Source organism: Hakea prostrata, chromosome 8 (genome assembly GCF_041222555.1).
Source record: "Hakea prostrata isolate BN-2017 chromosome 8, UWA_Hpros_2, whole genome shotgun sequence".
In the NCBI taxonomy this organism is placed as follows: Eukaryota; Viridiplantae; Streptophyta; class Magnoliopsida; order Proteales; family Proteaceae; genus Hakea; species Hakea prostrata.
Window position 1 is genome coordinate 13,402,018 of NC_142607.1, and position 24,012 is coordinate 13,426,029.

At 37.7% G+C, this 24,012-nt stretch overlaps 3 protein-coding genes and 1 long non-coding RNA gene across 4 annotated transcripts; 3 read left to right on the forward strand and 1 right to left on the reverse strand.

The window, feature by feature from the left end:
* Positions 1-1,526: 1,526 nt before the first annotated feature.
* LOC149007045 (cytochrome P450 CYP72A616-like) lies at positions 1,527-5,704 on the forward strand. Its single transcript, XM_089167538.1, has 5 exons — positions 1,527-1,865; positions 1,959-2,177; positions 2,283-2,527; positions 4,613-5,000; positions 5,087-5,704. Exons 2-5 carry the CDS (start codon positions 2,163-2,165, stop codon positions 5,510-5,512), a joined length of 1,074 nt encoding a protein of 357 aa, XP_089023664.1. The 5' UTR covers positions 1,527-1,865; positions 1,959-2,162; the 3' UTR covers positions 5,513-5,704.
* A 3,212-nt stretch (positions 5,705-8,916) lies between these two features.
* LOC149007046 (cytochrome P450 72A15-like) lies at positions 8,917-13,081 on the forward strand. Its single transcript, XM_089164848.1, has 5 exons — positions 8,917-9,281; positions 9,375-9,592; positions 9,692-9,936; positions 12,094-12,481; positions 12,573-13,081. The coding sequence occupies exons 1-5, from the start codon at positions 9,002-9,004 to the stop codon at positions 12,996-12,998; spliced, it is 1,557 nt and encodes a 518-aa protein (XP_089020974.1). The 5' UTR covers positions 8,917-9,001; the 3' UTR covers positions 12,999-13,081.
* A 1,523-nt stretch (positions 13,082-14,604) lies between these two features.
* On the forward strand, positions 14,605-19,942 carry LOC149007047 (uncharacterized). The gene is made up of 2 exons (XR_016174972.1): positions 14,605-14,733; positions 18,028-19,942. It is a non-coding gene; the product is annotated as an uncharacterized LOC149007047 (long non-coding RNA).
* On the reverse strand, positions 18,823-23,582 carry LOC149007048 (polygalacturonase At1g48100-like). The gene is made up of 7 exons (XM_089164849.1): positions 23,116-23,582; positions 21,947-22,078; positions 21,568-21,798; positions 21,252-21,299; positions 20,964-21,171; positions 19,623-19,813; positions 18,823-19,345 (listed from the first exon to the last, which is right to left on the reverse strand). Exons 1-7 carry the CDS (start codon positions 23,503-23,505, stop codon positions 18,953-18,955), a joined length of 1,593 nt encoding a protein of 530 aa, XP_089020975.1. The 5' UTR covers positions 23,506-23,582; the 3' UTR covers positions 18,823-18,952.
* Between the last annotated feature and the right edge of the window lie 430 nt (positions 23,583-24,012).

Consider the following 24,012-nt stretch of genomic DNA (forward strand, 5'->3'; position numbering starts at 1 on the left):
ATTTCTACCCAAAAAATATTGTAGAATCATAAAAATATAATCACTATTTCTTGGTGATCCATCATTAGAATCTTCAGTTGTAACTTATTTTGATGGTTTAATGGGTAAACGTGACTTACCTTCCCTCTTATTTGATCAAGTAGCAGATTGCGGACCTTTTTAGAGATAATTAGTTTATATGGACCTTAACCCCAAGAGACAAGATCTAATGCCCAAATATAGTTTTTAATGTGAAAAGAGCTGAACGATTTGACAACAGGTTGTAATGTATCAGAACCGATCCAACGCGATCCCAAATCGTTAGTCCAAACCGCATCAATTTGAAACCAAAACTTTACTAATCGTCCACATTTAGGGTTGATAGTTTTAACCTGCAACTAGCTTGAACTAAACCATTGGCACTCCTATATCTATGATCTGTGCAAGTAATAATCCAAAATTTTTCATATCCTAAGTCTAATCAGTGCTTAGAGATGAACTCTCTCCTACATGTATGAGAAAGAAGTGCAATAGGAAGTAGGGTCACCGAATAGAAATGTCACAACTCATCATTACCAGTTATGCATGAAAATGAATAAAATATATATATTTTTGGGTAGACAACGAAGATCTGAAAAAATTTGGGATGTAAAAAGATGAAGAAAGCGGTGGTGGATTTATTGACATTTTAGAATATGTTTGAAAAAATTAAAAATGCATCCTATGATCCCAAGAAATTTGGCCAGATTACTTGCAGGAAAACATCATCTACTATGCACAACACTTCACTAATATGCCAAATAAGTGGTTGAGAGAACGAAAAAACTAAAAGACTATTGACGATTTTATTTTTTAATCTAAAATCAAACCTTTAATCACAACCGTCTATTTGATATAAATGTGCACTATTGTGCACACCAGAGAGATGTGCAAAACAGATGATTTTTTTTCCGTTACTTACAATGACTAGCAGCCGAGGAAGTACAATAATTTGCTTCTGGTCCCACAGGGTTGAAATGTTTTTTATTTTAAGAAGCAGCCAAAGCTTGTATCATGGAAAATCTTCAACCCGCATTACTGTCAAATTGATCAAAAGGGAATTGTGATGCCACGATACTCTTGCAAGTCCAACGATATTGACTAAATCTCACTCCATTGTCTGAGTCAGGATCAACTTTTGTGAGGGGAGAACAACATGCTCTCTATAGTTTTGATCCACACAATAGGGGTAGGGTCTGTTAAGATTATTTATCTCTATGCAGTTCAAAACCATCAAGGAACACATTGTTTTCCCCTAATGGGGAGGTGATCCAAACTCCCGTAGTCCCCTAGTAAGAGACGCCATATGGATAACGGAGATGCACACATTCCATTCGGCCCCACACCATTGGGCTCCTTATCCTTTAAATTCCCCCTTCCCCTCCCTCAATTATTAAGGAGCTCCCGTAGTTACAGTCTCTCTCTCTCTCTCTCTACACCATTGAGCTCCTTATCCTTTAAATGCCCCCTCCCCCTCCCCTCCCCTCCCCTCCCTCGTCTCCCTCAATAATTAAGGAACTCCTGTAGTTACAGTGTTCTCTCTCTCTCTCTCTCTGTGAAGTAAGTGATGATGGGGCAGAACGGGTTCAATTCAGTTGTGATTTTATGTGTTCTGGTTGTATTGTGGTGGGGATGGAAGGTGTTGGATTGGATATGGTGGAGACCCAAGAAGCTGGAGAGGCTTCTCAAGGAACAAGGTATCAAAATCACTCCTTACAAGCCACTGATAGGTGACGTGAAAGTGTCCCTGCAGATGTTCCTTGAAGCTCGCTCTAAACCCATGAACCTATCTCATGATATTGTTCCTCGTGTGTTGCCGTTTCATCTTCAAACTGTACAGAATTTGGGTATGCTTCACTTACGATTTTCACTGCATGTATGTTTTTCATCTGAATACATATCATGTAACTGATGATCAGAAATGAAATTTGAAACTACAGGTAAAAACTCTGGGTTTTGGTTTGGAACAGTTCCAAGATTATATATTATGGATCCGAATCTGATAAGGGACATCTTTAACAAGTCTGATCAGTTTCAGAAGATCAAAGGAAATCGCAGCACACGGCTTTTTCTAGGTGGCCTTGCAACCTATGAGGGTGAGAAATGGGCCAAACACAGAAGAATCATAAAACCCTGCGTTTCATATGGAAAAACTCAAGGTTGATTCTATATCTTTTGCTTCATATGTAAGCTTTAATTTCCATTCTATTGTGAGGCTGATAGATTAATTATCTTCTTCTTATATTCTTTATTGATTCCCAAAGCGAATGTTAGCGGCATTTTATACAAGTTCTAATGAGATGGTAAGCAAATGGGAGAAATTGGCTGCAGTAGAAGGTTCTTGTGAATTGGATGTGTGGCCAGAACTCCAAAATTTAACTGGAGACATCATCTCTAAGGCAGCATTTGGTAGCTCCTATGAAGAAGGTAAACAGATATTCAAATTGCAAGATGAACAAGCAGAGCTCTTCATCCAGTCAATCCGGACTGCATTCATCCCCGGTTTCAGGTAGATTTGGATTCCATTTCATAACCCACCTGGTGTTGCTGCTTCAAAAAACACTAGAAACAGTACTGTTGTTTGTGTTGAAAGCAGAAATGCTATTTTAGGCTTTTGATAAAACATGCTTTTGAACAGGGCTTTAGATGTTTAGAATGTCAATTCCTTAACCCTTTCCCAATTACTAAGGATTTTTTTTTTTTTTTTTGAGAAAAAGAGGATGGTCAACAATTACAAAGTTCCTGATGGGTTAGCATGATGTTGCCTAGTTCTGCTGATAATGATAATGCCCATGCTTTCCTTGTTATTGGAATCCAATCTCCTAGAAGGGGGCAATTACTCCAAATAGTTGTAATCTTCATGCCTTTGTTATGTGCAGACCTCATCCCTTGAATTAAGCTTGTGAGTATTCCTCTAGTTGCATCCTCCTCATTATTGAAAACTCCTAACGCTCTTGATCATTGCACATTTCTGCTTGTTAGACCCCAGCAGCACCTCGTTTGTCATTGTATGGGATCAAAGAATCTTGCACACATTAGAATAGTGTCACTATCAAGTGGTAACTCATGAGATACCCTACAGATACATGGATAATTATTGCAAAGTTGATAATCAGGGATCAAATCTCCTCTACATGTTGGAGGAGAAATGTTTAAATCTTGCATCCATTTATTAATATAACCCATGACTGCCATAGGATTAGGTTGTGCTTTTTGAAGCACTACCTCATTCCTAACCTTCCAAATGCTACAACAAGTGATTATGAAAATTGGCTTAAACCAAATTAATAGAGGTTTGTCCTAGTTGTGACTAAAAATAAAAACAAAGATCAATAAACTCCATTTGGGGTAGCTTTTACATTTGTTACCCTAATGGTCCCATAGCCCAAATTTTCTAAGACCAAGGACAAATTCAACAAAAAAATGCCAAGTTGATTTGCTGCTATTACCATACAATAAACATATAGGGTCAGCCTTGGTCCACTTAGCCAAGTGCTCCTTAACAGGTATCCTTGCATTCACCAGTCGCCAAAAAAATAATTTAAATTTAGGATGTATTTTTAGCTTTTCAAAAGAATCTCCACCATGCAGCAAACAAATTATTGGAAGATGTTGAGATTATGTTAGCTATCTCCCTATAAGCCAGTTTAGTAGTAAATTGTCCAGATGTTGGTAACTTAGATTCCCAAACATCCAGATTCTCACAAAAATGCAAAGCGTGAATCTCAGAAACGATATCACTAGGGATCAACTCTCCAATGTGTGTTCCAACATAGGCCAATGTCCAACTACCTCAGCAAGCAATAATTCCCTGTGGATGTGGCTAGGGGCTCCCAACCGCGGATGACCAAGACAACCAAAAGAAGTGGTACATCCATTACCAACTTTTTGAGTCACCACTTTTTCTAGAATGGGTATGATTGTCCTAAGACTATTCCAAGAAATAGAACCAAATCTCTTGTAAACTTTAGAGTCAAAAACACTAGCCTTAGGAAATTATTTGGCTTTAAGATGTTCAGCCCAGATTGAATTGGTCTCATTCAAAAATCTCCACCCATGCTTGAGTAATATGTCTTGTTGATGTGTTCCATCCTTTTAAAACCAAGACCACTCTGGTCTTTTGAAGTGCAACACGTATCCCAATCTACTAGAGTTAGATGACTACCCGCTCTAATTTGACCCACCCAAACATAATACATTTTTTTACAAATAGATTTAATAAACAAGAAATACTGCATATGCTATTCAGATGAAGCTTGGATCATAGATTGCATTAAAATGCTGCACCAGATAAAGTCAAAGAATTAGCTTTCCATCCAGGTAGTCAGCATTAAAAATCTTAGTCCTTGACCCGCCTTTGTGAAAGAGACAAATAAACTGTCTTATTATTCATTTCTTAGAGCCCCAGAATTCCAAGCAAATTTTTTTTTTGGAGAATAGAAATATTTCTATTAAAAAAAGCTACACTCTTTTCTAGACTCATTATTTGACAATAATATTAGAAAAAAGATCCAGAAGAAATCACCAATTTCTTTTCATTGGTTCCCAATTAAGCTTTACTGACAATAAATCATCAATGTTATAATCTGTACAGCTTTGTGCCAACCAAAAGGAACAGAAGAATAAAAGAAATTGCTAGAGAAGTGAGAGTACTTTTGATGGGTATCATCAGCAAAAGACAGAGGAATATGAAGGTTGCAGAAGCCAGCAATGATGACTTGCTGGGCTTGTTACTTGAATCCAACTACAATGAAATTCAGGAAAATAAAAACAAGAAGAACGTTGGGATGACCATTGAGGACATCATCCAAGAATGTAAATTATTCTACTTTGCAGGACAAGAAACCACATCTGTTCTTCTTGTTTGGACGATGGTTGTATTAAGCATGCATTCAAAATGGCAAGTGCGTGCGAGGGAAGAAATCTTACAAGTCTTTGGAAAGAACAAACCAGACTTTGATGGACTAAATCAACTCAAGATTGTAAGTTCTTAATTGTTTCCATACAGTGAGCTTAAGAACAGAGTTTAATTTAATTTCTAATGTCCTTTCTTATTCTTTCATTGCAGGTAACCATGATTTTGTATGAGGTTCTTAGATTATATCCTCCAGTGTTGTTTCTTGATCGGTGTACAATCAAGAACATGAAACTGGGAAAACTATCTCTACCTCCTGGAGTGCAACTGATGTTACCCATAATTCTTCTTCATCATGATCATGAAATATGGGGTGAAGATGTAGAAGAATTTAAACCAGAGAGATTTGCAGATGGAATCTCAAGGGCCACAAAGAATCAAGTTTCGTTTTTCCCCTTTGGTTGGGGTCCTCGAATATGCATTGGACAACAATTTGCCATGATCGAAGCAAAGATGGCTTTAGCCATGATTCTACAAAGATTTGCTTTTGAACTCTCTCCATCTTATACTCATGCTCCTACTACTGTGATTACTCTCCATCCACAATACGGTGCTCAAATCATATTACATAAACTGTGAAATTATCTTCATGATTAATCATCATGTATCTGTGATCTATCACTAGAAACTTTCATTGTGACATATTTTGATACTTTAATGCTTTTTGTACCAAATATACCATTATTCATATGTATCTGAAAAGATATCTTCTTCTTAGACTTACAAAATATATAATGTGTTTACCCTACTTTTTAGCCCTTAATCTCTTCTACCTTCACATGGGTGATTTTATTTATTTATTTAGAGCTAAGGTTCATATGGGCCAACTTACATGCAAATTATAATTCTCGACTACATTTTTAAAAATAATTTTATCTATAATTTAAATATATGACAATGTTTTACCTTATCTGCAAGGAGACTCAAACTCTTGACCTCACTATTAGACTTTTTTTCCCCCACTAAAATGATGTTTTTATATTAATTACCAAAGGGGAATAACAAAAATGAATCACATTTGAAAGTTTGAAAGCCCCTCACCATCCCTCCATAGTAGGCCAAAGAGTGGATCTGGGAGCTCCAATTCTGTAAAAGTTCTCTCAAGTCCAATGTGAAGAAGACTCACCAACCAATCGGCACAAGAGTTTTCTTGTCTATGGCAATGTTGAAACAACAAGATTGAAACTTGACACACTCTTTCCCAACTGACCCAACCCTTATAGGTATCTCCAATGTGACTCTTGGATCATGACACGTGGCATTTTCTAAATCCAATAGCTATGATCTTCCTGCTCTTGTAATCTCAATTGTTTGACCTGGTCCCATGGACCGACCTTAGAAAGGAAGGTACCGATGGTTGGGCATTAGGGGGCGGGTTTGGACTCACCGCATTTGTGACCGATAGGGGGGGGCCCCCGGGCCCTTGGCAACAAAAAAGGTTCTGACATGGGTATCCCAAATGAACCCCGATAGATTTCTTGAGATCTTTCTTTGATTTGTCTGTCTTTGTTTTATCATCCAAAAAAAAAAAAAAAAAAAAAAAAAATGGTCCATCCAATACTCACATGCTGAGGAGGTTTTCCAACCCACATAATTAGATTTATGGCACATCTTTTGAGTGAGAGAGAAGATATGGATTCCTATAATTTCAAAAATCATGAGAAAAAATATTTTGGTTTTTAAATTGAACATGTATTATCAATCTAACCATGTAGGTTGCAAAATTTACTATTCACAAAGTAGAGGATTCAAACTCTCTCTTTCACAACTCAAAGGTGGATATACTCATGTACAACTTAATGAAAGGTTGAGATGCAACCCCGTTTTGTACCCACAAGGGTGGTGGATTCAAACTCATCGCATCGCCTAATAAATTTGGATCACCTTCCCCTTTTGGGGGGGGGGGGGGGAGAACCAATGTCATCACACAATAGTGGGGAGACCCCCTTATAAATGTTAATCAAAGCCCTTAGTAGGGCCCACGTAGCCACATCACTATTGTGTGGCCTAGAAGTGTGAGGGAAGAAGTCCAGATCGTCTCCCCTGACGGGGAGCACCGTGCTCCCTTGATAGTTGTTGACCACAAATTACAAGGGAGCATAGGATTAGGGTAATGGAGTTTATTTTTTACTTATGGACTCCACATAATTTGTAGTTGTGAGTTGTAATGTCGTGGGGGAGCACAAAGTGGTCTCTGTCAAGGGAGATGATCCACATTCCTATCGTCTACTCTTGTCCACATCTTACGCATTGAGTCGAACTATCACGGGTTCACATCCTCTTCAATTCCCACCCTTGTGATTTTCTGTAATTCATATCTAAGGTTGTGACATGTGGCAATTAATTATTTAAAGCATTAGAATTAATAACCAAAATGCAAACTGAATGTAATAAATCCCTAAAATAAAAGAAGTGAGAATGGGGGGGGTGGAATTTGTCCAGGATGTGAACCCAACTGCCTCTCGATGTTTAAAGCTTCTCTAGTCTCCATCGTTCTCGCTCCAGTAATGGAGCTTTCTGCTCGGACAAGGGAATGTTTTTTCGTCTCGTAAGTAACCTTCTAGTCTTTAAGTTTCACGTAGCTTCCTAGTAGCGCGTTCTCATTGCTTATGTTCTTCGAATTGAAACCGATTTATGTCAGGTTCAGTATTCGGTTTGATTAATCTTTTGTTGTTGAATTGTTCCAGTTCATCTTGTCAAGAAAATGATAGGATTAGAAACACACAAACTTGAGCTCTTATTTTCTAATTTTTGTTGGTTGCTTTACATTGCATTTATGGTTTCTAAATTGGTGAAATCCGAATTACTTATAGCCGCTGATCTTTCCTCTATGTCACCTCATTTTTTTTATTTTTGTTGGTTGCTTCACATTGTATTTGTGGTTTCTAATTTGGTGATTCTGAATTACTCATTGCTGCAAACCTTTCCTATATTTCATCTCTCAAAGCCTCTTCGTAACGAATCTGAAGAAGTTAGTCTTCGCGATGTTTGATGTAATGTGCAAGTAAATTTTCTTGTCTCAGTTTTTTGACTCGGAATTTTCAGTTTCTGACTTTTGTGAAGGACGAAATGAAGAAGAGTGAAAGGACGAAATGAAAATTTGAAACAATTACAGATAGGGTAAAGGTAAAGTGTTATAATTGTAAAATTACATTTATATCCCTTGATTTGGTATGGTTTTGGTATATACAGACGGTATGAGTACCTGAAACTAGAATCGTATCGAAGAAATTCGGTTTCGGTATGTACCGTACCAAATTTTGAACGGTACGATTAAATGGTTTCAGTACGCAATTGACACCCTTAGCTCAAACCATATTCCATGGTAGAGAAAACAAAAAACCTAAAAGACTATTGACTACTTTTTTTTAATCACAACCTTCTATTTTATTCAAATGTGCATTACTGTGCACAATAGAGACTATTAGAGAGTGCATTGCTATGCACAACAGATGATTTTTTTTTCTATTACTTACAATGAGTGACAGCCAAGGAAATACAATAATTTGCTTCTTGTCCCACAAGGTTGAAAATGTTTTTTTATAATTTTTTTAAATTTTTTAAATTTTTAATTTTTATAAAACATCATTCTCTTTTTTTTTTAAGCAGCCAAGCTTGTATAGTGGAAAATCTTCAACCCGCATTATTGCCGTATTGACCATATTGACCACACTGACCATAATGGCATTGTGATGCCACAATAATTTTGTAGGTCCAACAACATTGACTAAATCCCACTCCATGGATCAACTGAGAATAACGTGTTCTTGTGATAGTTTTGATCCAGTAGAGTCTACTAAGATTTTTAATATCTATAGGTGAGTCCCACTTCTTACTATGTTGTTCAAACCCGACAAGTAGTACATTATTTTTTGCTAAAGTGGAGGTGATCCGAACTCCCATAGTTAAGATACGCCATAAGATAACAGAAATGCACACATTCCATTCGGCCCCACACCATTGAGCTCCGTATCCTTTAAATGCCCCCCTCCCCTCCCTCGTCTCCCTCAATTAAGGAGCTTCTGTAGTTACAGACTTACAGTGCTCTCTGTGTGTGTGAAGTAAGTGATGATGGGGCAGAACGGGTTCAATTCAGTTGTGATTTTATGTGTTCTGGTTGTATTGTGGTGGGGATGGAAGGTGTTGGATTGGATATGGTGGAAACCCAAGAAGCTGGAGAGGCTTCTCAAGGAACAGGGTATCAAAATCACTCCTTACAAGCCACTGTTAAGTGACTTGAAAGTGTCCCTGCAGATGTTCCTTGAAGCTCGCTCTAAACCCATGAACCTATCTCATGATATTGTTCCTCGTGTGTTGTCGTTTCATCTTCAAACTGTACAGAATTTGGGTATGCTTCACTTACAATTTTCACTGCATATATGTTTTTCATCTGAATACTTGTCATGTAACTGATGATCAGAAATGAAATTTGAAACTACAGGTAAAAACTCTGGGTTTTGGTTTGGAACAATTCCAAGATTATATATTATGGATCCGAATCTGATAAGGGACATCTTTAATAAGTCTGATCAGTTTCAGAAGATCAAAGGAAATCGCAGCACACGGCTTTTTGTAGGCGGCCTTGCATTCTGTGAGGGTGAGAAATGGGCCAAACACAGAAGAATCATAAACCCCGCCTTTCATATGGAAAAACTCAAGGTTGATTCTATATCTTTGCTTCATATGTAAGCTTTGATTTCCATTCTACTGTCAGGCTGAGAGATTAATTATCTTCTTCTTCTTTATTGATTTTCAAAGCGAATGTTATCGGCATTTTATACATGTTCAAATGAGATGGTAAGCAAATGGGAAAAATTGATCGCAGTGGAAGGATCTTGTGAATTGGATGTGTGGCCAGAACTCCAAAGTTTAACTGGAGAAGTCATCTCTAAGGCAGCATTTGGTAGCTCCTATGAAGAAGGTAAGCGGATATTCAAATTGCAAGATGAACAAGGAGAGCTCTTCATCCAGTCTTTCCGAACTGCATTCATCCCCGGTTTCAGGTAGATTTCGATTCCATTTCATAACCCACCAAGTGTTGCTTTTTCAAAAAATACTAGAAACAGTGTTGTTTGTGTTGAAAGCAGAAATGCTATTTTAGGCTTTTGATAAAACTTGCTTTTGAAAACAAAAACACTATCAACAGGGCTAGGGCTTTGGCAGTAAGTTCCTGATGTGTTAGCATGAACCCGGCCAGTCCACCATTTTTCAAGAGTCAAAAGTAGTTTGAGCTAAATTAAGAAGCCATGATTGAATAGTTGCACTTTTGAAAGTTGTTAACTTGATGTTGCTTAGCTGTGCTGCTAATTGTAGTAATCCAATTGCAGCAGATAATGCCCATGCTTTCCTTGAGATTGGAATCCATTCTTCCAGAAGGGGGCAATTACTCCAAATTGATAGTTGTAATCTTCATGCCTTTGTTATGTGCAAACCTCATCCCTTGAATTAAACTTGCAAGTATTCCACTAGTTGCATCCTCCTCATTATTGAAAATTCCTATGGCTCTCAACCATTGCACATTTATGCTTATTAGAACCCCAACAGCACCCCATTTGTCATTGTATGGGATTAGAGGATCCTACACACATTAGAATAGTGTCACTATCAAGTGGTAACTCACAAGATACCCTACAAATTCATGGATAATTATTGCAAAGTCAATACTTAGGGATCAAATCTCCTTTACATGTTGGAGGAGAAATGTTTAAAAATCCTTGCATCCATTTATTAATATAACCCATGATTGCCATAGGATTAGGTTGTGCTTTTTGAAACACTACCTCATTCCTAACCTTCCAAATGCTACAACAAGTGATTATGAAAATTGACATAGACCAAATTAACAGAGGTTTGTCCAAGTGTGACCGAAAATAAAAACAAAGATCAATAAACTCCATTTTGGGTAGTTTTTCCATTCATCACCCTAATGGTCTCGCAGCCCAAATTCACTAAGACCAAGGACAATCAACAAAAAGATGCCAAGTTGATTTGTTGCTATTGCCACACAATGAACACATGGATTCAGCCCTGGTCCATTTAGCCAATTGCTCCTTAATGGGTATATATCCTTGCATGCACAAGTTGCCAATTTTTTTTTTTTTTTAATTTAGGATGTATATATTTTTAGCTTTCAAAAGAATCTCCGCTATACAACATAAAAATTATTGGAAGAGGTTGAGATTCTATTGGTTATCTCCCTATTAGCCAATTTAGTAGTAAACTGTCTAGATGTAGATAACTTAGATTCCCAAACATTATGATTCTCACAAAAACACAAAGCATGAATCTCATAAACAATACCACTTGGGATCAACTCTCCCAATGTGTGCTCCATCATAGGCCAATATTCAACTACCTCGGCTAGCAATAATTCCCTGTGGATGTAGCTAGGGGCATTATTTCCTAACATGTTCCAAAGAGCCGTAGATAACCACGGATCAAACCAAAAAGAAGTGGTACACCCATTACCAACTTTTTGAGTCACCATATTTTCTAGAATTGGTATGACTATCCTAAGACTATTCCAGGCAATAGAACCAAATCTTTTGTAAAGTTTAGGGTAAAAAACACTGGTCTTGGGGAAGTATTTGGCTTTAAGACATTTAGCCCAGATTGAATTGGTCTCATTCAAAAGTCTCCTTGCTTGAGTGATGTGTTCCATCCATTTAAAACCAAGACCACCCTAGTCTTTTGGAGTGCAACACGTATCCCAAGCTACTAGAGTTAGATGCTTATACCAGCTCCTGTTTGACCCAGCCAAAATCATTGGCAAACAAAATCCATTTTTCTGTAAATAAATTAAAGAAACAAGAAGTATTGCATAATGTATATAGATATAACTTGGATGATAGACTGCATTAGAATGCTCTACCAACAAAAGTCAAAGAGTCTTCATTTTGTTAAAAATAATCTCCAAATCCTTTTGACCTATACCTCGTAAAAGAGACGGATAAACAGCCTTCTTATTTCTTTCTTAGAGCCCAAAATTCCAAGCAATTTCTTTTTTTGGAGAATAGAAATATTTCTACTAAAAAAATCTTCAGACTTATTATTGACAATACTATTAGAAAAAAAAATCCAGAATAAATCACCAATTTCTTTTCGTTGGTTCCCAATTAAGCTTTACTGACAATAAATCATCAATGTTATTTTCCGTACAGCTTTGTGCCAACCAAAAAGAACAGAAGAATGAAAGAAATTGACAGAAAAGTGAGAGCACTTTTGATGGATATCATCAGCAAAAGACAGAGGACTATGAAGGTTGCAGAAGCTAGCAATGATGACTTGCTGGGCTTGTTACTTGAATCCAACAACAATGAAATTCAAGAAAATAAAAACAAGAAGAACGTTGGGATGACCATTGAGGACATCATCCAAGAATGTAAATTATTCTACTTTGCAGGGCAAGAAACCACTTCTGTTCTTCTTGTTTGGACGATGGTTGTATTAAGTATGCATTCAGAATGGCAAGTGCGTGCGAGGGAAGAAATCTTACAAGTCTTTGGAAAGAACAAACCAGATTTTGATGGATTAAATCAACTCAAAATTGTAAGTTTTTAATTGTTTCCATGCAGTAAGCTTAAGAACAGAGTTTAACTTAACTTTATAATGTCCTTAATTTCTTATTCTTTCATTGCAGGTTACCATGATTTTGTATGAGGTTCTTAGATTATATCCTCCAGTGTTGTTTGTTGATCGGTGTACAATCAAGAACATGAAACTGGGAAAACTATCTCTACCTCCTGGAGTGCAACTGATGTTACCCATAATTCTTCTTCATCATGATCATGAAACATGGGGTGAAGATGTAGAAGAATTTAAACCAGAGAGATTTGCAGATGGAATCTCGAGGGCCACAAAGAATCAAGTTTCGTTTTTCCCCTTTGGTTGGGGTCCTCGAATATGCATTGGACAACAATTTGCCATGATCGAAGCAGAGATGGCTTTAGCCATGATTCTACAAAGATTTGCTTTTGAACTCTCTCCATCTTATACTCATGCTCCTACTACTGTGATTACTCTCTATCCACAATACGGTGCTCAAATCATATTATATAAACTGTGAAATTATCTTCATGATTAATTATCATGTATCTTTGATCTGTCACTAGAAACTTTCATTGTGACATATTTTGATACTTTAATGCTTTTCGTACCAAATATACCATTATTCATATGTATCTGAAAAGATATCTTTCTTAGACTCATAAGAATATATACTGTGTTTACCTTTACCCTACTTTTTAGCCCTTTTTCTCTTTGTGGTTTTTTCTTCTTCATTTCTTTGAGCTGGGGTTCATCTGGGCCAACTTACATGCATCTCGATTCTCGAGTACATTTAAGAGATAGTTTTATCCATAATTTAAATATATGACAAGGTTTTACCCTGTTCGCAATGAGATTCAGACTCTTGATGTCATTGTCAGACTTTTTTTCCCACTAAAAGGATGTTTTTATATTAATTAGCGACAGAGAATAGCATAAAAGAATTACATTTGAAAATTTGAAAGCCCCTCCCCATCCCTCCATACTAGGCCAAAGAGTAGCTTTGGGAGCTCCAATTCGGTAAAAGTTCTCTCAAGTCCCACACGAAAAAAGTCTCACCAACCAATCGGCACAAGAGTTCGCCTCTCTATGGCAATGTTGAAACAATAAGATTGAAATTTGCCACACATTTCTTTTATCATACTATGAGACATTGGTCTTTCCCAACTGACCCAACCCCCATAAGTATCTCCAATGTAGCTCTTGAATCATGGCACATGGCATTTTCTAAATCCAACATCAATGATCTTCCTGCTATTGTAATCTCAATTGTTCGATCTAGAAAGTCCCATTGTATCACCACTAGAGCCATATTGGCAACAAAAAAGGGTCCACATGGGTGAAGATAGATTTCTAGGGGTAGGGACCTTAGTCCCATGCCGTTTTACACTCGCATAATAATACGTTTTGAAAATAATTATTATTATTATTATCTTCTTTTGAGTGAGAGAGAAGATATGGATTCCTATAATTTCAAAAATATTGAGAAAAGATATTTTGTTTTTTAAATTGAACAAGTATTATGAATCTAACCTAATCATGTAGATTACAAAATTTACTCTTCATCGAAGTAGAGGATTCAAACTCTCTCTTTCACAACTCAAATGTGGATATACTCCTATACAACCTAATGAAAGGCTGAGACACATCCCGCTTTGTCCCATAAGGGTGGTGGATCTAAACTCTTTCTAGTTGCTCTGGAACAATTAGGAGATTCCTAAAAGAAATACGGGGTTCTGACGACAACATGCTATTGGGTGGTGGTCCCGCTTATGGGATCAAATCACGTTGCACTACCTGATAAGTGTAGATCACCGTGGGGGGAAGAGAACAATGTGCCACCACACATAGGGCCCACCTATAGATATTAATCAAACCCCATAGTAGGTTCCACGTGGCCCCACCACTATTGTGTGGGCTATATAAGTGTGAGGAAGGCACATTGTTTGCCCACGGGGAGGTAATCATCTACCCTTGGGGGAAATAATGTGCCACCACACAATAGGAATAGGGCTCATTTATAGATATTAATCAAAATTACGTGTCTCACGTGGCCCCACCACTATTGTGTGGGCTATATGAGCGTGAGGGAAGCACATTGCTCGCCCGCGATGGGGAGGTGATCATCTACTCTTAGTCCGCACCTGAAGCGTCGAGACGAACTGTCTCCCGATGTTTAAAGCTTCTGTAGTCTCCATCGTTCTCGCTCCAGTAATGGAGCTTTCTGCTCGGACAGGGAAATGCTCTTTCGTCTCGTAAGTAACCTTCTAGTCTTTTAAATTACACGTAGCTTCCTAGTAGCGCGTTCTCATTGCTTATGTTCTTCGAATTGAAACCGATTTATGTCAGGTTCAGTATTCGGTTTGATTGATCTTTCGTTGTTGAACTGTTATCAAGAAAATGATACGATTAGAAACTCACGAACTTGAGCTCTTATTTTCTAATTTTTGTTGGTTGCTTTACATTGTGTTTATGGCTTCTAATTTGGTGAAATCTGAATTACTTATAACCGCTGATCTTTTCCTCTATGTCACCTCACCTCATTTTTTAATTTTTGTTGGTTGCTTTACATTGTATTTGTGGTTTCTAATTTGGTGATTCTGAATTACTTATTGCTGCAAACCTTTCCTTTATTTCACCTCTCAAAACCGTGTAGCACACAGATCCCATACTGAAGCCGAGAAACAAGCCTATTCGTAACGAATCTGAAGAAGTTAGTCTACGGATGTTTGATGTAATGTGCAAGTAAATTTTCTTGTCTCATTTTTTTAATTGGGAATTTTCAGTTTCTGACTTTTATGAAGACTGTATGGATAGAAATCTCAATTGAGACTTGATTTAGCTGTGTCATTGAAACGAGAAGGATAACTATGGAAGCGACTCACATTATGGTTTTAATTGGTGATATTGTTCAGATTCTGGCTATATTTTCCTTTTCCAGTAGTGTTGTCATTCTATCCTAGGATTCTGGTTTTCTGGCTGCCGATGATCTCCCAGTTCTCTAGTAACATACTAAATCGATCAATTTTCATACTACTCTAGGTGTATTGGAAGATGAACTTCTTGCTCTTGTGGGTTGTAGGAGTAAGAATGAGATAGCTCATAATTTGGTAAATCAGGGTATTGTTTATCCTAGTTGACTTTGTTATGGGAATGCTATCCCTCTGGACAATATGTTTCTTATGTTGTGATTGTCATGGATTAATTGAGCTGATTCCATTCTGGAGAGTTGTGGAACTACCACTTCTATTTCTTATTATTGATATATATGTCATATTGGTAAAAATAGAATTGGTAACAATCCTGTTATGCACGGTGTATACGGAATTACGGATGCATGAAAGAATATTCATATTCTAATGAAATGGCTGAGCACAAAAGTGCTAGAATTTTGTATCTAGTACACTTTGGGTCTCCTAGCACATTTATGACACTTATTATTGTGATATGCTTTCCTCTTTGGTCTCTTGTGGTTCTTTATGTGATATTTCACTTGCATGTGGTGGATATATTATCTACAACATCATTTATGATGAAGAAGTTTACAATCAAAACTTGTCTCACTTCTTTATATGCTGATGTGCATGTGCAGTATGCTTCAAATGCAATTTCTATGGCTATTATTTGGTTGGCCAGTTCACTGGTTCGCTTGTCTATTTAGTTGGGGACCACATTAGTTGAGCTGCGCTGAGTAGCCCAGTTAACTCGATTGTTCTTGGAGTTCTAATCTTTGTCCTGCTATCCATGACCTACACTCCTGGCTATGTCGTTTTAGCCGAGCTGTGTTGTTTTTGCAAAAGCTGCATGAAGATATAGGAGATAAAAAGGGAGCATGGTGGCATTGAGATGTTTTGATATAATTTTGAATGTACTTGTGAGGAAGGGAATTAGCGGAATACAGCAGCATATGACTTCCTTGCTGTTGTAGTTCAACAATCTTCCAAATGGCAGAGGAGAAAAGGCAAGAGAAGAAAAGGTGATCACCTTCCATTCTGTTCTAACAAAGAGCACGGGCCAGACAGAAGAGAGGGAGGGAAAGGGAGGGTGGGGTTGGAGAGGAGATAAGAGAGGGCTTTTAAAATAGTGAAATTGCAGTGAAGGATGTTGGTGCAGAATTATCACCCAAATAGAGGCGCTGAAAGGTCATATCATGTGAGGAAGAGAGAGATAGAGAGAGGCTGCATCTTATTGTTGCCAAAATGGTGACATGGGATGTTGTGACCTGTTTCTGATAGCCCCATCTTATTCCCAAAAATATTAATATAGGTGGATAAAAAAGGGCCTTCAAGAAAGAAAGGCAAAAAACAAAGTAAATATACGTAAATATTTATATTTGGACAGTTGAACTGAGCTCATCACCACCAACAGCCAGTCCAGGCCATTCAAAAATCTGTTTGGCTTTATAGTGATTCTATATGATTAGTACATAAGGGAACACTTCAGACAATTAAGGGATTTTGAGCTCCCTTTGGTATTTATTTAGTCCATATGGCAGCATTTTGGAATTAACATCTGTTAAGCTCCATTTTGTATTTTTCTTTTTTCTGTTTACGTCAAAGTTAGTTGTTGGCGTTTTTCTTTGAGAAATAGCTTTCAGGTATGAGATGGGTTAGTGACAGCTACTGTAAATGGTAATGGATCTCAATGCTAAGTCATTTCTCTTTGTTTCCTAACACTGTTGTCCTTTCCACCCTGAGTTGTGCTTTTTCTGAATATCTATTACAATTCATATTGAACTTCCTAATATATTCCACCCCGGCGCCATTCTCTTTCCGTTGAGCTTAATTTGTTATTTTCATATTATAGGAGATTATTGTGAGGTTTGGATGAAGTTGCAGGAATATAAGTATCACTTCTGCTAGGATCTTACTGCCCTTTTAACTCCTTCCAAGTTTTGGTTGAAATTTTCTTTCTTGTCCCAAGGTGAAACCAATTGGTTACGTTTTTGATAGTCCTGAATCTTATCTGCATGGATCATTTAGCATAAAGAGTCCACGAAGTAATAGAGGAGTCCTCAGGTCGTCTGATTTGTCAAATGAACAATATATTTTGATTGAAAAGATGCTCAAACTTAGTTCAAGACTTTTTATGTGTCATCCAACAATTTGTTGGGGGCTTCTTAGTTGAAAACCAATCCTATAGAATGTCTGGGAAGCTGTTTCTGTTGCTTCTGCAAATTGACCATTGTTGATTTTGTACCCTTTTTTTTATAAATCTTTGCTGCCAAGTCTTTACACTGCATTTTCAGTGAAAATTTCTGCCTTGCTAGATGGCTTTGTTGTACAATTGGGGGGTTTCAAGTTGAAATCTACTAGGTTTACTCTTCAAAATGTTGGAGTTCTCTTGCTACTTATTGCTTGACATTCATGTTCATTGATGTGGTTGCTATTTTAAGAGGAGGTTTCAAGTTGAAGTCCATTAGGCTTACTCTTCAAAGTACTAGAGTTCCTTTGCTACTTATTGGTTGATATTGTGTTTATTGGTGGGATTGCTATTTTATGGGAAAAGTGTTCTTCCTCTTGATGAACATCTGATTTCTTTTCTCACAGACTATGCTGATACAGTTTGAAGACGAAAATTTTCTGTTCATCATTTGCATCCTGTAAAGTTTACCAAAATTTATTACTCTCACAAGTGTGCCTCCTCTGACAGTATGATTAATAACTGTAAGCTAGATATAGACGTGGAAGAATTCTTGATGGAAACAAAGAATTGCGAAGAGGAGGATAGGTTGCTTCTTATTCTTAACAGTTGGACCCTCTTAAACTCTTTTATTTTACCTGGTTCATATTTTGTTTCTCCAGCTACTTTTGATTCAAATACTGCAATCACGCTGTGATTCTCCAAATAATGAACTCTGATTTTTTTTTGGGTCATGTAGGCCAGTGTGGAATGACCACAAATATGGATTCACTTAATGAATATTCATCTGTGTATTCACTTCTTATGGGTGCTATTTCTTTTTCCTGGTCTCTGCCTTCGTCAATTTTCTTGTGGCTTGTATTTCATGACTCATTATTGATGCTCTTCATGAGGACCGTCAGGCAGTATTTTGAAACATAAACATAAGGTGTTGCCATTTACTACTTGTCCAGTGAAAAATACCGAAAAAGCTGAGTTTTGTTGCCCCAGGTTTTGATAATTATGCTAATGTATTCTCTACAGATGAGGAAATATAATATTTATGGGGTCTAGGTTAATTATGTCTGGAGAGCATATGACCTTGGCGATCTGGGATAATGGGGGAAACCCACCAAGAAAACAAGGTTACCTTGTTCTTTACACTGTATTCTTATTGAAATACGATAGAGCATGCATACACCTATTGAAGAGCAACATAATCATTCAAACAACAATAAATAGAACCTGATATCACTCTTAATATTTGTCCTCTAGCTGACAAGGGATGGTATCAAGGGGTCGGCAAAACACAACCACACATATATGTATACACTATAATATCCTAAGTTACGCTCAGCAATAGTCATGGTCGGATTGAATCCGATTGCTGGATGGCTTGCCCATCTGCAAACAGCTAATTGGTGGGACCGTGGGTGTGCTCAGTAAACCAAAGGTTTGCCAGCAGAAAGGTTCGTATAAGTGGTATTTTTCTTGGATTGGGTTTAACTCTATGGCTGTTAAAGTGACATCTGTGCATGGTAAACTGTCACTGCATGCAAAATGTACAGGTTTTACTGTGTATGTTCCTCTTATACTCTCATAGTTGATGCCTGATAAAGCCACAGCTGCTGTTTGGTTCTTGCATGTGCTTTTGTCACAGTAGAATTGGTCGATTACAATGGGAAGCTGTACCTCAGAAACCTGAATGTTTGAGAAAAGTACTCCTTGTACAGAGCCTGATCCACCCTGCAAGGATAGAACACCAAATTTTCTTATTTTTTAACCGAAAACTTTGAAGGACAAATTCTTGTCTGGTGTCTGAAATGGATTTCAGAGTGCTCCAGGCAATCAAAGAATGTAAGAGCTTTTGGCACATTCTTCATATTCAATAATTCCACTTCAACCACAGATCAACCTCCTGAATCAGTTGAATTCTTACTTCTCGGTAAGATGATTTTTCATCAAGATGGCTACATGTCACCCACTATTTGAGTCTATAAGGGAGTTTTTGTGATAGATTTACCTGCCATGTCTTGATTCTGACACCAGTCATTGTGTTGTGCATCCTGACATCTCGAACAGTAATGTTTGAGACACATGCTTTGGTATTATCCTTTCCTAGCCCTCCAATGCTGATCCCATGCCCAGGACCACAGTTAACATCGTGTATGTATATGTTTGAGCATCCAGTTTGGATGGAGATACAGTCGTCTCCTGCATAATGCATAGGGATTTTTTGTTAGCAGAGACTCGATGCAGAAAACCCTTCATTTATGAAAGTTCGTCTTTGGTAAAACAGATTCTAAGGCAATTTGGAAATTCCTCCCCCCCCCCCCCCCCCCCCCACCAAAAAAAAAGAGAGAGAGAAGAAAAGAAAAGAATATTGTAGTTGTTTTGCTATTGTAGAGTAGACATGATACCCTTATTCCAGCCAAATTCTGTGCAGAAAATGTTTTGCCAAGTGGATTTCAGTATAGCTTACAGTGGATAGCTAGTTAGCACATGAGAACGTACTGTCAGAGCCATTTTGCTCCACCTTACTGTGGGCAATTTTTGAAGATAAATAGAGAAATATACTCCTTTAATATTGTTTTGTTTCTGTTCTGCAAGTAATGCAGGACCACACTTGGGTTTGGCTGTAAACACGCTTATGCAGGCTCAGCATTCACAGTTAGCTGGTTGCTGTCAATGTTTTGACCATCAGACTAAGTGCAACACTTTCAATGTGGTTTTCACATGTTTGGGCACAATGTTGAGAGCCACTTATCCTAAATTAATACATACTCTATTGCATTTAATGCTTCTTTGAGCTACGTATTCTGTTTCTCTCAATGCTTCTCTGAGCTACTCTTTTTCTCTTGGGTAAAACTCTTTTGAGCTACTTGGAAAGGGTGGGGAGAGCTTTGTACTTTCTTTATTTATTAAATTTTTGTGGCTTTAAGACAGAATTGTAGAAGGGACGAAGACAGCAAAAAGATGAGACAGGAGAGGTGGGTACAAATTCCTGTTTTTGTAAGATGACTACAGAGAACGAGTAGTGCTATATATAGTGTATAGGACCCAGAACCCAATCCTAAATGGCTATTTTTTGATGTTTCTACATGACATTTGTTAGTAAATAATGGTCATGAAAGCTAAGCTTGAAATCTCTTAAAGCTTTCCCTTTGAGATATAATTTGTTGCCACCAATTTGATTATAAACCAGTTGGGACTTTTAAGGTGATTTGGTTTCCTTGTGCTGATTGTCTAGAGAAATCTCCATAATTATCAGTGCCTGTGTTATTGCTCAAGTGCTTGGTGCTTTAGTTATGAAATAGTATGGTAAAAATAAAAAGCAGCAATGCTTTTACTAGTGAAGGATTACCGCAAGCAAGAGTGTTGCTGTGGATCAGCACATCTTTTGAATTCTGCAGGTGGATTCCATCGGTGTTGAGGCTATCACCTGGGGAGGAAACGCTCATGTCAAAGACCTGAACCCCAATGCAGTTGTCAAACTTGAGGTGGCACTGGGGGCTGTTCTGGATCTTTATGCCCGTGACCATCACATCAAAGCTTCCATAGAACCTCAGTGCCTGATTATCATGGTACGTAAAAACTCAGAATAAGCAGAATGAGAATGTAATAGGAAGTTCACAGAAGAAACAGTTTTTACCGTTGGCTTGAGACTTGGCATTCTCCCACTGACTTCACCGTTGCTTACCTGCAGGATACAGACAACTTCTTAATCTCTCAATATAGTGGAATCCAGTGCATCAATGAGCTGGTGGGGATTGGAAAAAAAATTCCTCTACTGTGTACAGTGCACATTTATGCCAAATAATTGGCTGAGATTTAAAGATTGATTTCAAATTTAAAAAGTCTAAAATAGCCTTGCAATTTTTTTGCTTTCTCAGACAATTATTTGGCATAAATGTGCACTGCTGTGCACAGCAGAAGATGTTTTTCCGGTGGGGATCACTGAAATTTACCGGAACTTGTGAGTTGTTGTGCACTGGATCCTGGTCAATTGGAATGATCATTCTTGTTTCATCATCAATCGGATCAGACAATGAGTCATCCTGCCACCAGACTGAACCACGACCGTCGATGACACCTCCTCCCTGGATGGTAAGTCCTTTCAATTTTGAGAATAAAATCCATTGATAGAGGCCAGAACCCCAAGCTTTGGAGCTCGTAGGAGCGATTATTGTTCCTTCAAGCTGCAAGGGATCATCAAAAACAAACACAATTACAGCTACCAGGTAAGGTTGTTGGTCCATGATCAATGATGAATTTTGAAATTGGACATCAATGGCATTTTGTACCAATCTAGTCGAACCTGGATGTCGATGATACCCCGTGACTCACCTGAAAAACAATGTTTTGTTGGCAGTAAGGGCCTGAGAATGAAACGGGTCCCACAAAGAAGACAAATTCTGATGGTACCATGACCGTCGATCCCTCCACCTTACAAGCAGCTTCCCATGCTGCTTCGAATGCCTGTTGCAGCATTCACAACAATTCGAGTTAAAAATAATCCAAAAGAGATCACGAGATCGATATCCAAAAATAAATAAATGATGTTGTATGTTGTATCAACAAAATAAATAATAATAATAAATGATGACTGACGATTATTTGACAGAGATAAATGCCTTATCTAGTAGTAGTTCATAAAAGAAGAAAAGTTATTACAAATAAGCTCTAGACAAGCTGCATTTATTCTATGAATCCACAAACAAACAAGGAATTTGCTAAAATTGACCCGAATATCCATGTATGGATTATGAATTAGTTTTTTTAATTCATTTGTAAATGCATGGTGACAGGTGTCAAAGTAATTTTTTCTTCTTTTCTGGCTCCTAACAGACCAACAGAGATGTTTAATTAATCGAGATGCCAATTAGCAAGGTTCGTTGAGTGGTAGAATGGTGACTGGTTAGTCAAAGAAGTCGTGGATTCGACCCTTGCAGATGAATCTAGATCCAATTAACAAAAGTGTTGTAATAAAAGTATAATTTTCAATGGGTCTCACCTGACCTAGGGTTATTCAGCATGGTAGTTTCTGAAAAGAAAAAAAAAATTCAAAAATCTTCCTTTGTGTATTTTGCTAAGCTGATGCATCTGACATAATGGATGTGCTTACGTGAATTTCAGTAAATCTCAATCGTACCACAAGTATACCACATCAGGCCCACTAGGCTAACAAAATCGAACTTGACAAATGAATAACTATTTCCACACAATTGCTTTTTCTTGGCCGTTGGTTTCAACTGCTAACAAACTACCTCGTGATTTATAGGGAATGTTGTCTGCAGATAGGATTTTATCAAACTACCCTTCACCTTTTGGAGAATGAAACTGGTATTCTCTTGGACCAGATTTTTTTCGTTTATCTCTGCTACCAATGATTCTGAGCTTACGTGGTTTTAACCCCAAAAAAACAAATAAATTCTGAACTTACGTGAATAACAATGGTGTACAGTATCTAAAGAAGAAGAAGAAGGAGAAGGAAAATTAAAAGACCAGATTATCACCTTTGTGTCGTCGGTCTTTCCATCTCCCTTAGCACCGAAATCTAAAACGTTATAGACAGTAGATTTGTCGCCTTTGTTTCCTTTCACCGGTGGTGTTGGTGGTGGCAGTCCTGCCGGAGATTGTCCTTTATGTGGTGGTGGCGATGGAACTTTTGGCTGCTTTGTGGGCTTTGATGGTTTCCCCTTACTTGTATTTCCATGGTTTCCATGGTTGTTATGACTGCTACCACCATGACTGTTAGCTTTCTTCTTATAAAGAGAAGCTGAGACATCCTTGCTATGCCTCCAATGCCTACCTCTTCTTGCATTGCAAAGCTCAAGGCTACAACACCAGACCAAGAAGCATATCAGAAAGATGAATGTGAGGCTTTTCAGACCAAAACCACTCATTTCTATGTGTACGTGTGGTACAGAGAGAGAGCCAGAGAAGGGAGGTAGATAGGCAGAGAGAAGAGGCAGTGAAGAATGGAGTACTTGGTTGGGTTTAAATAGGCAGCACCTATAAACTATTTGATAAAGATATGTTTTAACTCTTTCATTCTCTTTTCCCTAACTTAATTCTTCTTATCATACTTTAATGCTTTTGTACTTCCCTTTTTTCTTAATTGCAGTTGGTTGGGGTTTATTAATTAAATTCACTAGCATTTTTATGAGATAGCTTGCCTAAGCCTGACATGTGACACACCAGTTGCTCACGCCATTGATCGGAATTTCTATCGAGTTCGGATCTTCTATCTATTAGGTACATTTTCACCATACATTATGAGGGAGATTCACTAAAGATTTTACTTCTAATTCATCTTGTCAAAATTCAGAGGTGAACCCAACTCACTTGCTATTGGGTTCTCTACATCATCAAAATTAGTCTGAATTTTGTGTTTATAGTACATGAAAAAT

Coding starts and splice junctions, on each gene's coding strand:
- LOC149007046 (XM_089164848.1), top strand. CDS start 9,002: ATGATGGGGCAGAACGGGTTCAATTCAGTTGTGATTTTATGTGTTCTG. Junction 9,593..9,691: donor TTCATATGGAAAAACTCAAG/GTTGATTCTATA, acceptor TGATTTTCAAAG/CGAATGTTATCGGCATTTTA. Junction 12,482..12,572: donor GATTAAATCAACTCAAAATT/GTAAGTTTTTAA, acceptor CTTTCATTGCAG/GTTACCATGATTTTGTATGA.
- LOC149007048 (XM_089164849.1), bottom strand. CDS start 23,505: ATGAGTGGTTTTGGTCTGAAAAGCCTCACATTCATCTTTCTGATATGC. Junction 22,079..23,115: donor GAAAGACCGACGACACAAAG/GTGATAATCTGG, acceptor ATGCTGCAACAG/GCATTCGAAGCAGCATGGGA. Junction 21,172..21,251: donor TGCCAAGTCTCAAGCCAACG/GTAAAAACTGTT, acceptor CATGATAATCAG/GCACTGAGGTTCTATGGAAG.
- LOC149007045 (XM_089167538.1), top strand. Junction 2,528..4,612: donor GCATTCATCCCCGGTTTCAG/GTAGATTTGGAT, acceptor TAATCTGTACAG/CTTTGTGCCAACCAAAAGGA. Junction 5,001..5,086: donor GACTAAATCAACTCAAGATT/GTAAGTTCTTAA, acceptor CTTTCATTGCAG/GTAACCATGATTTTGTATGA.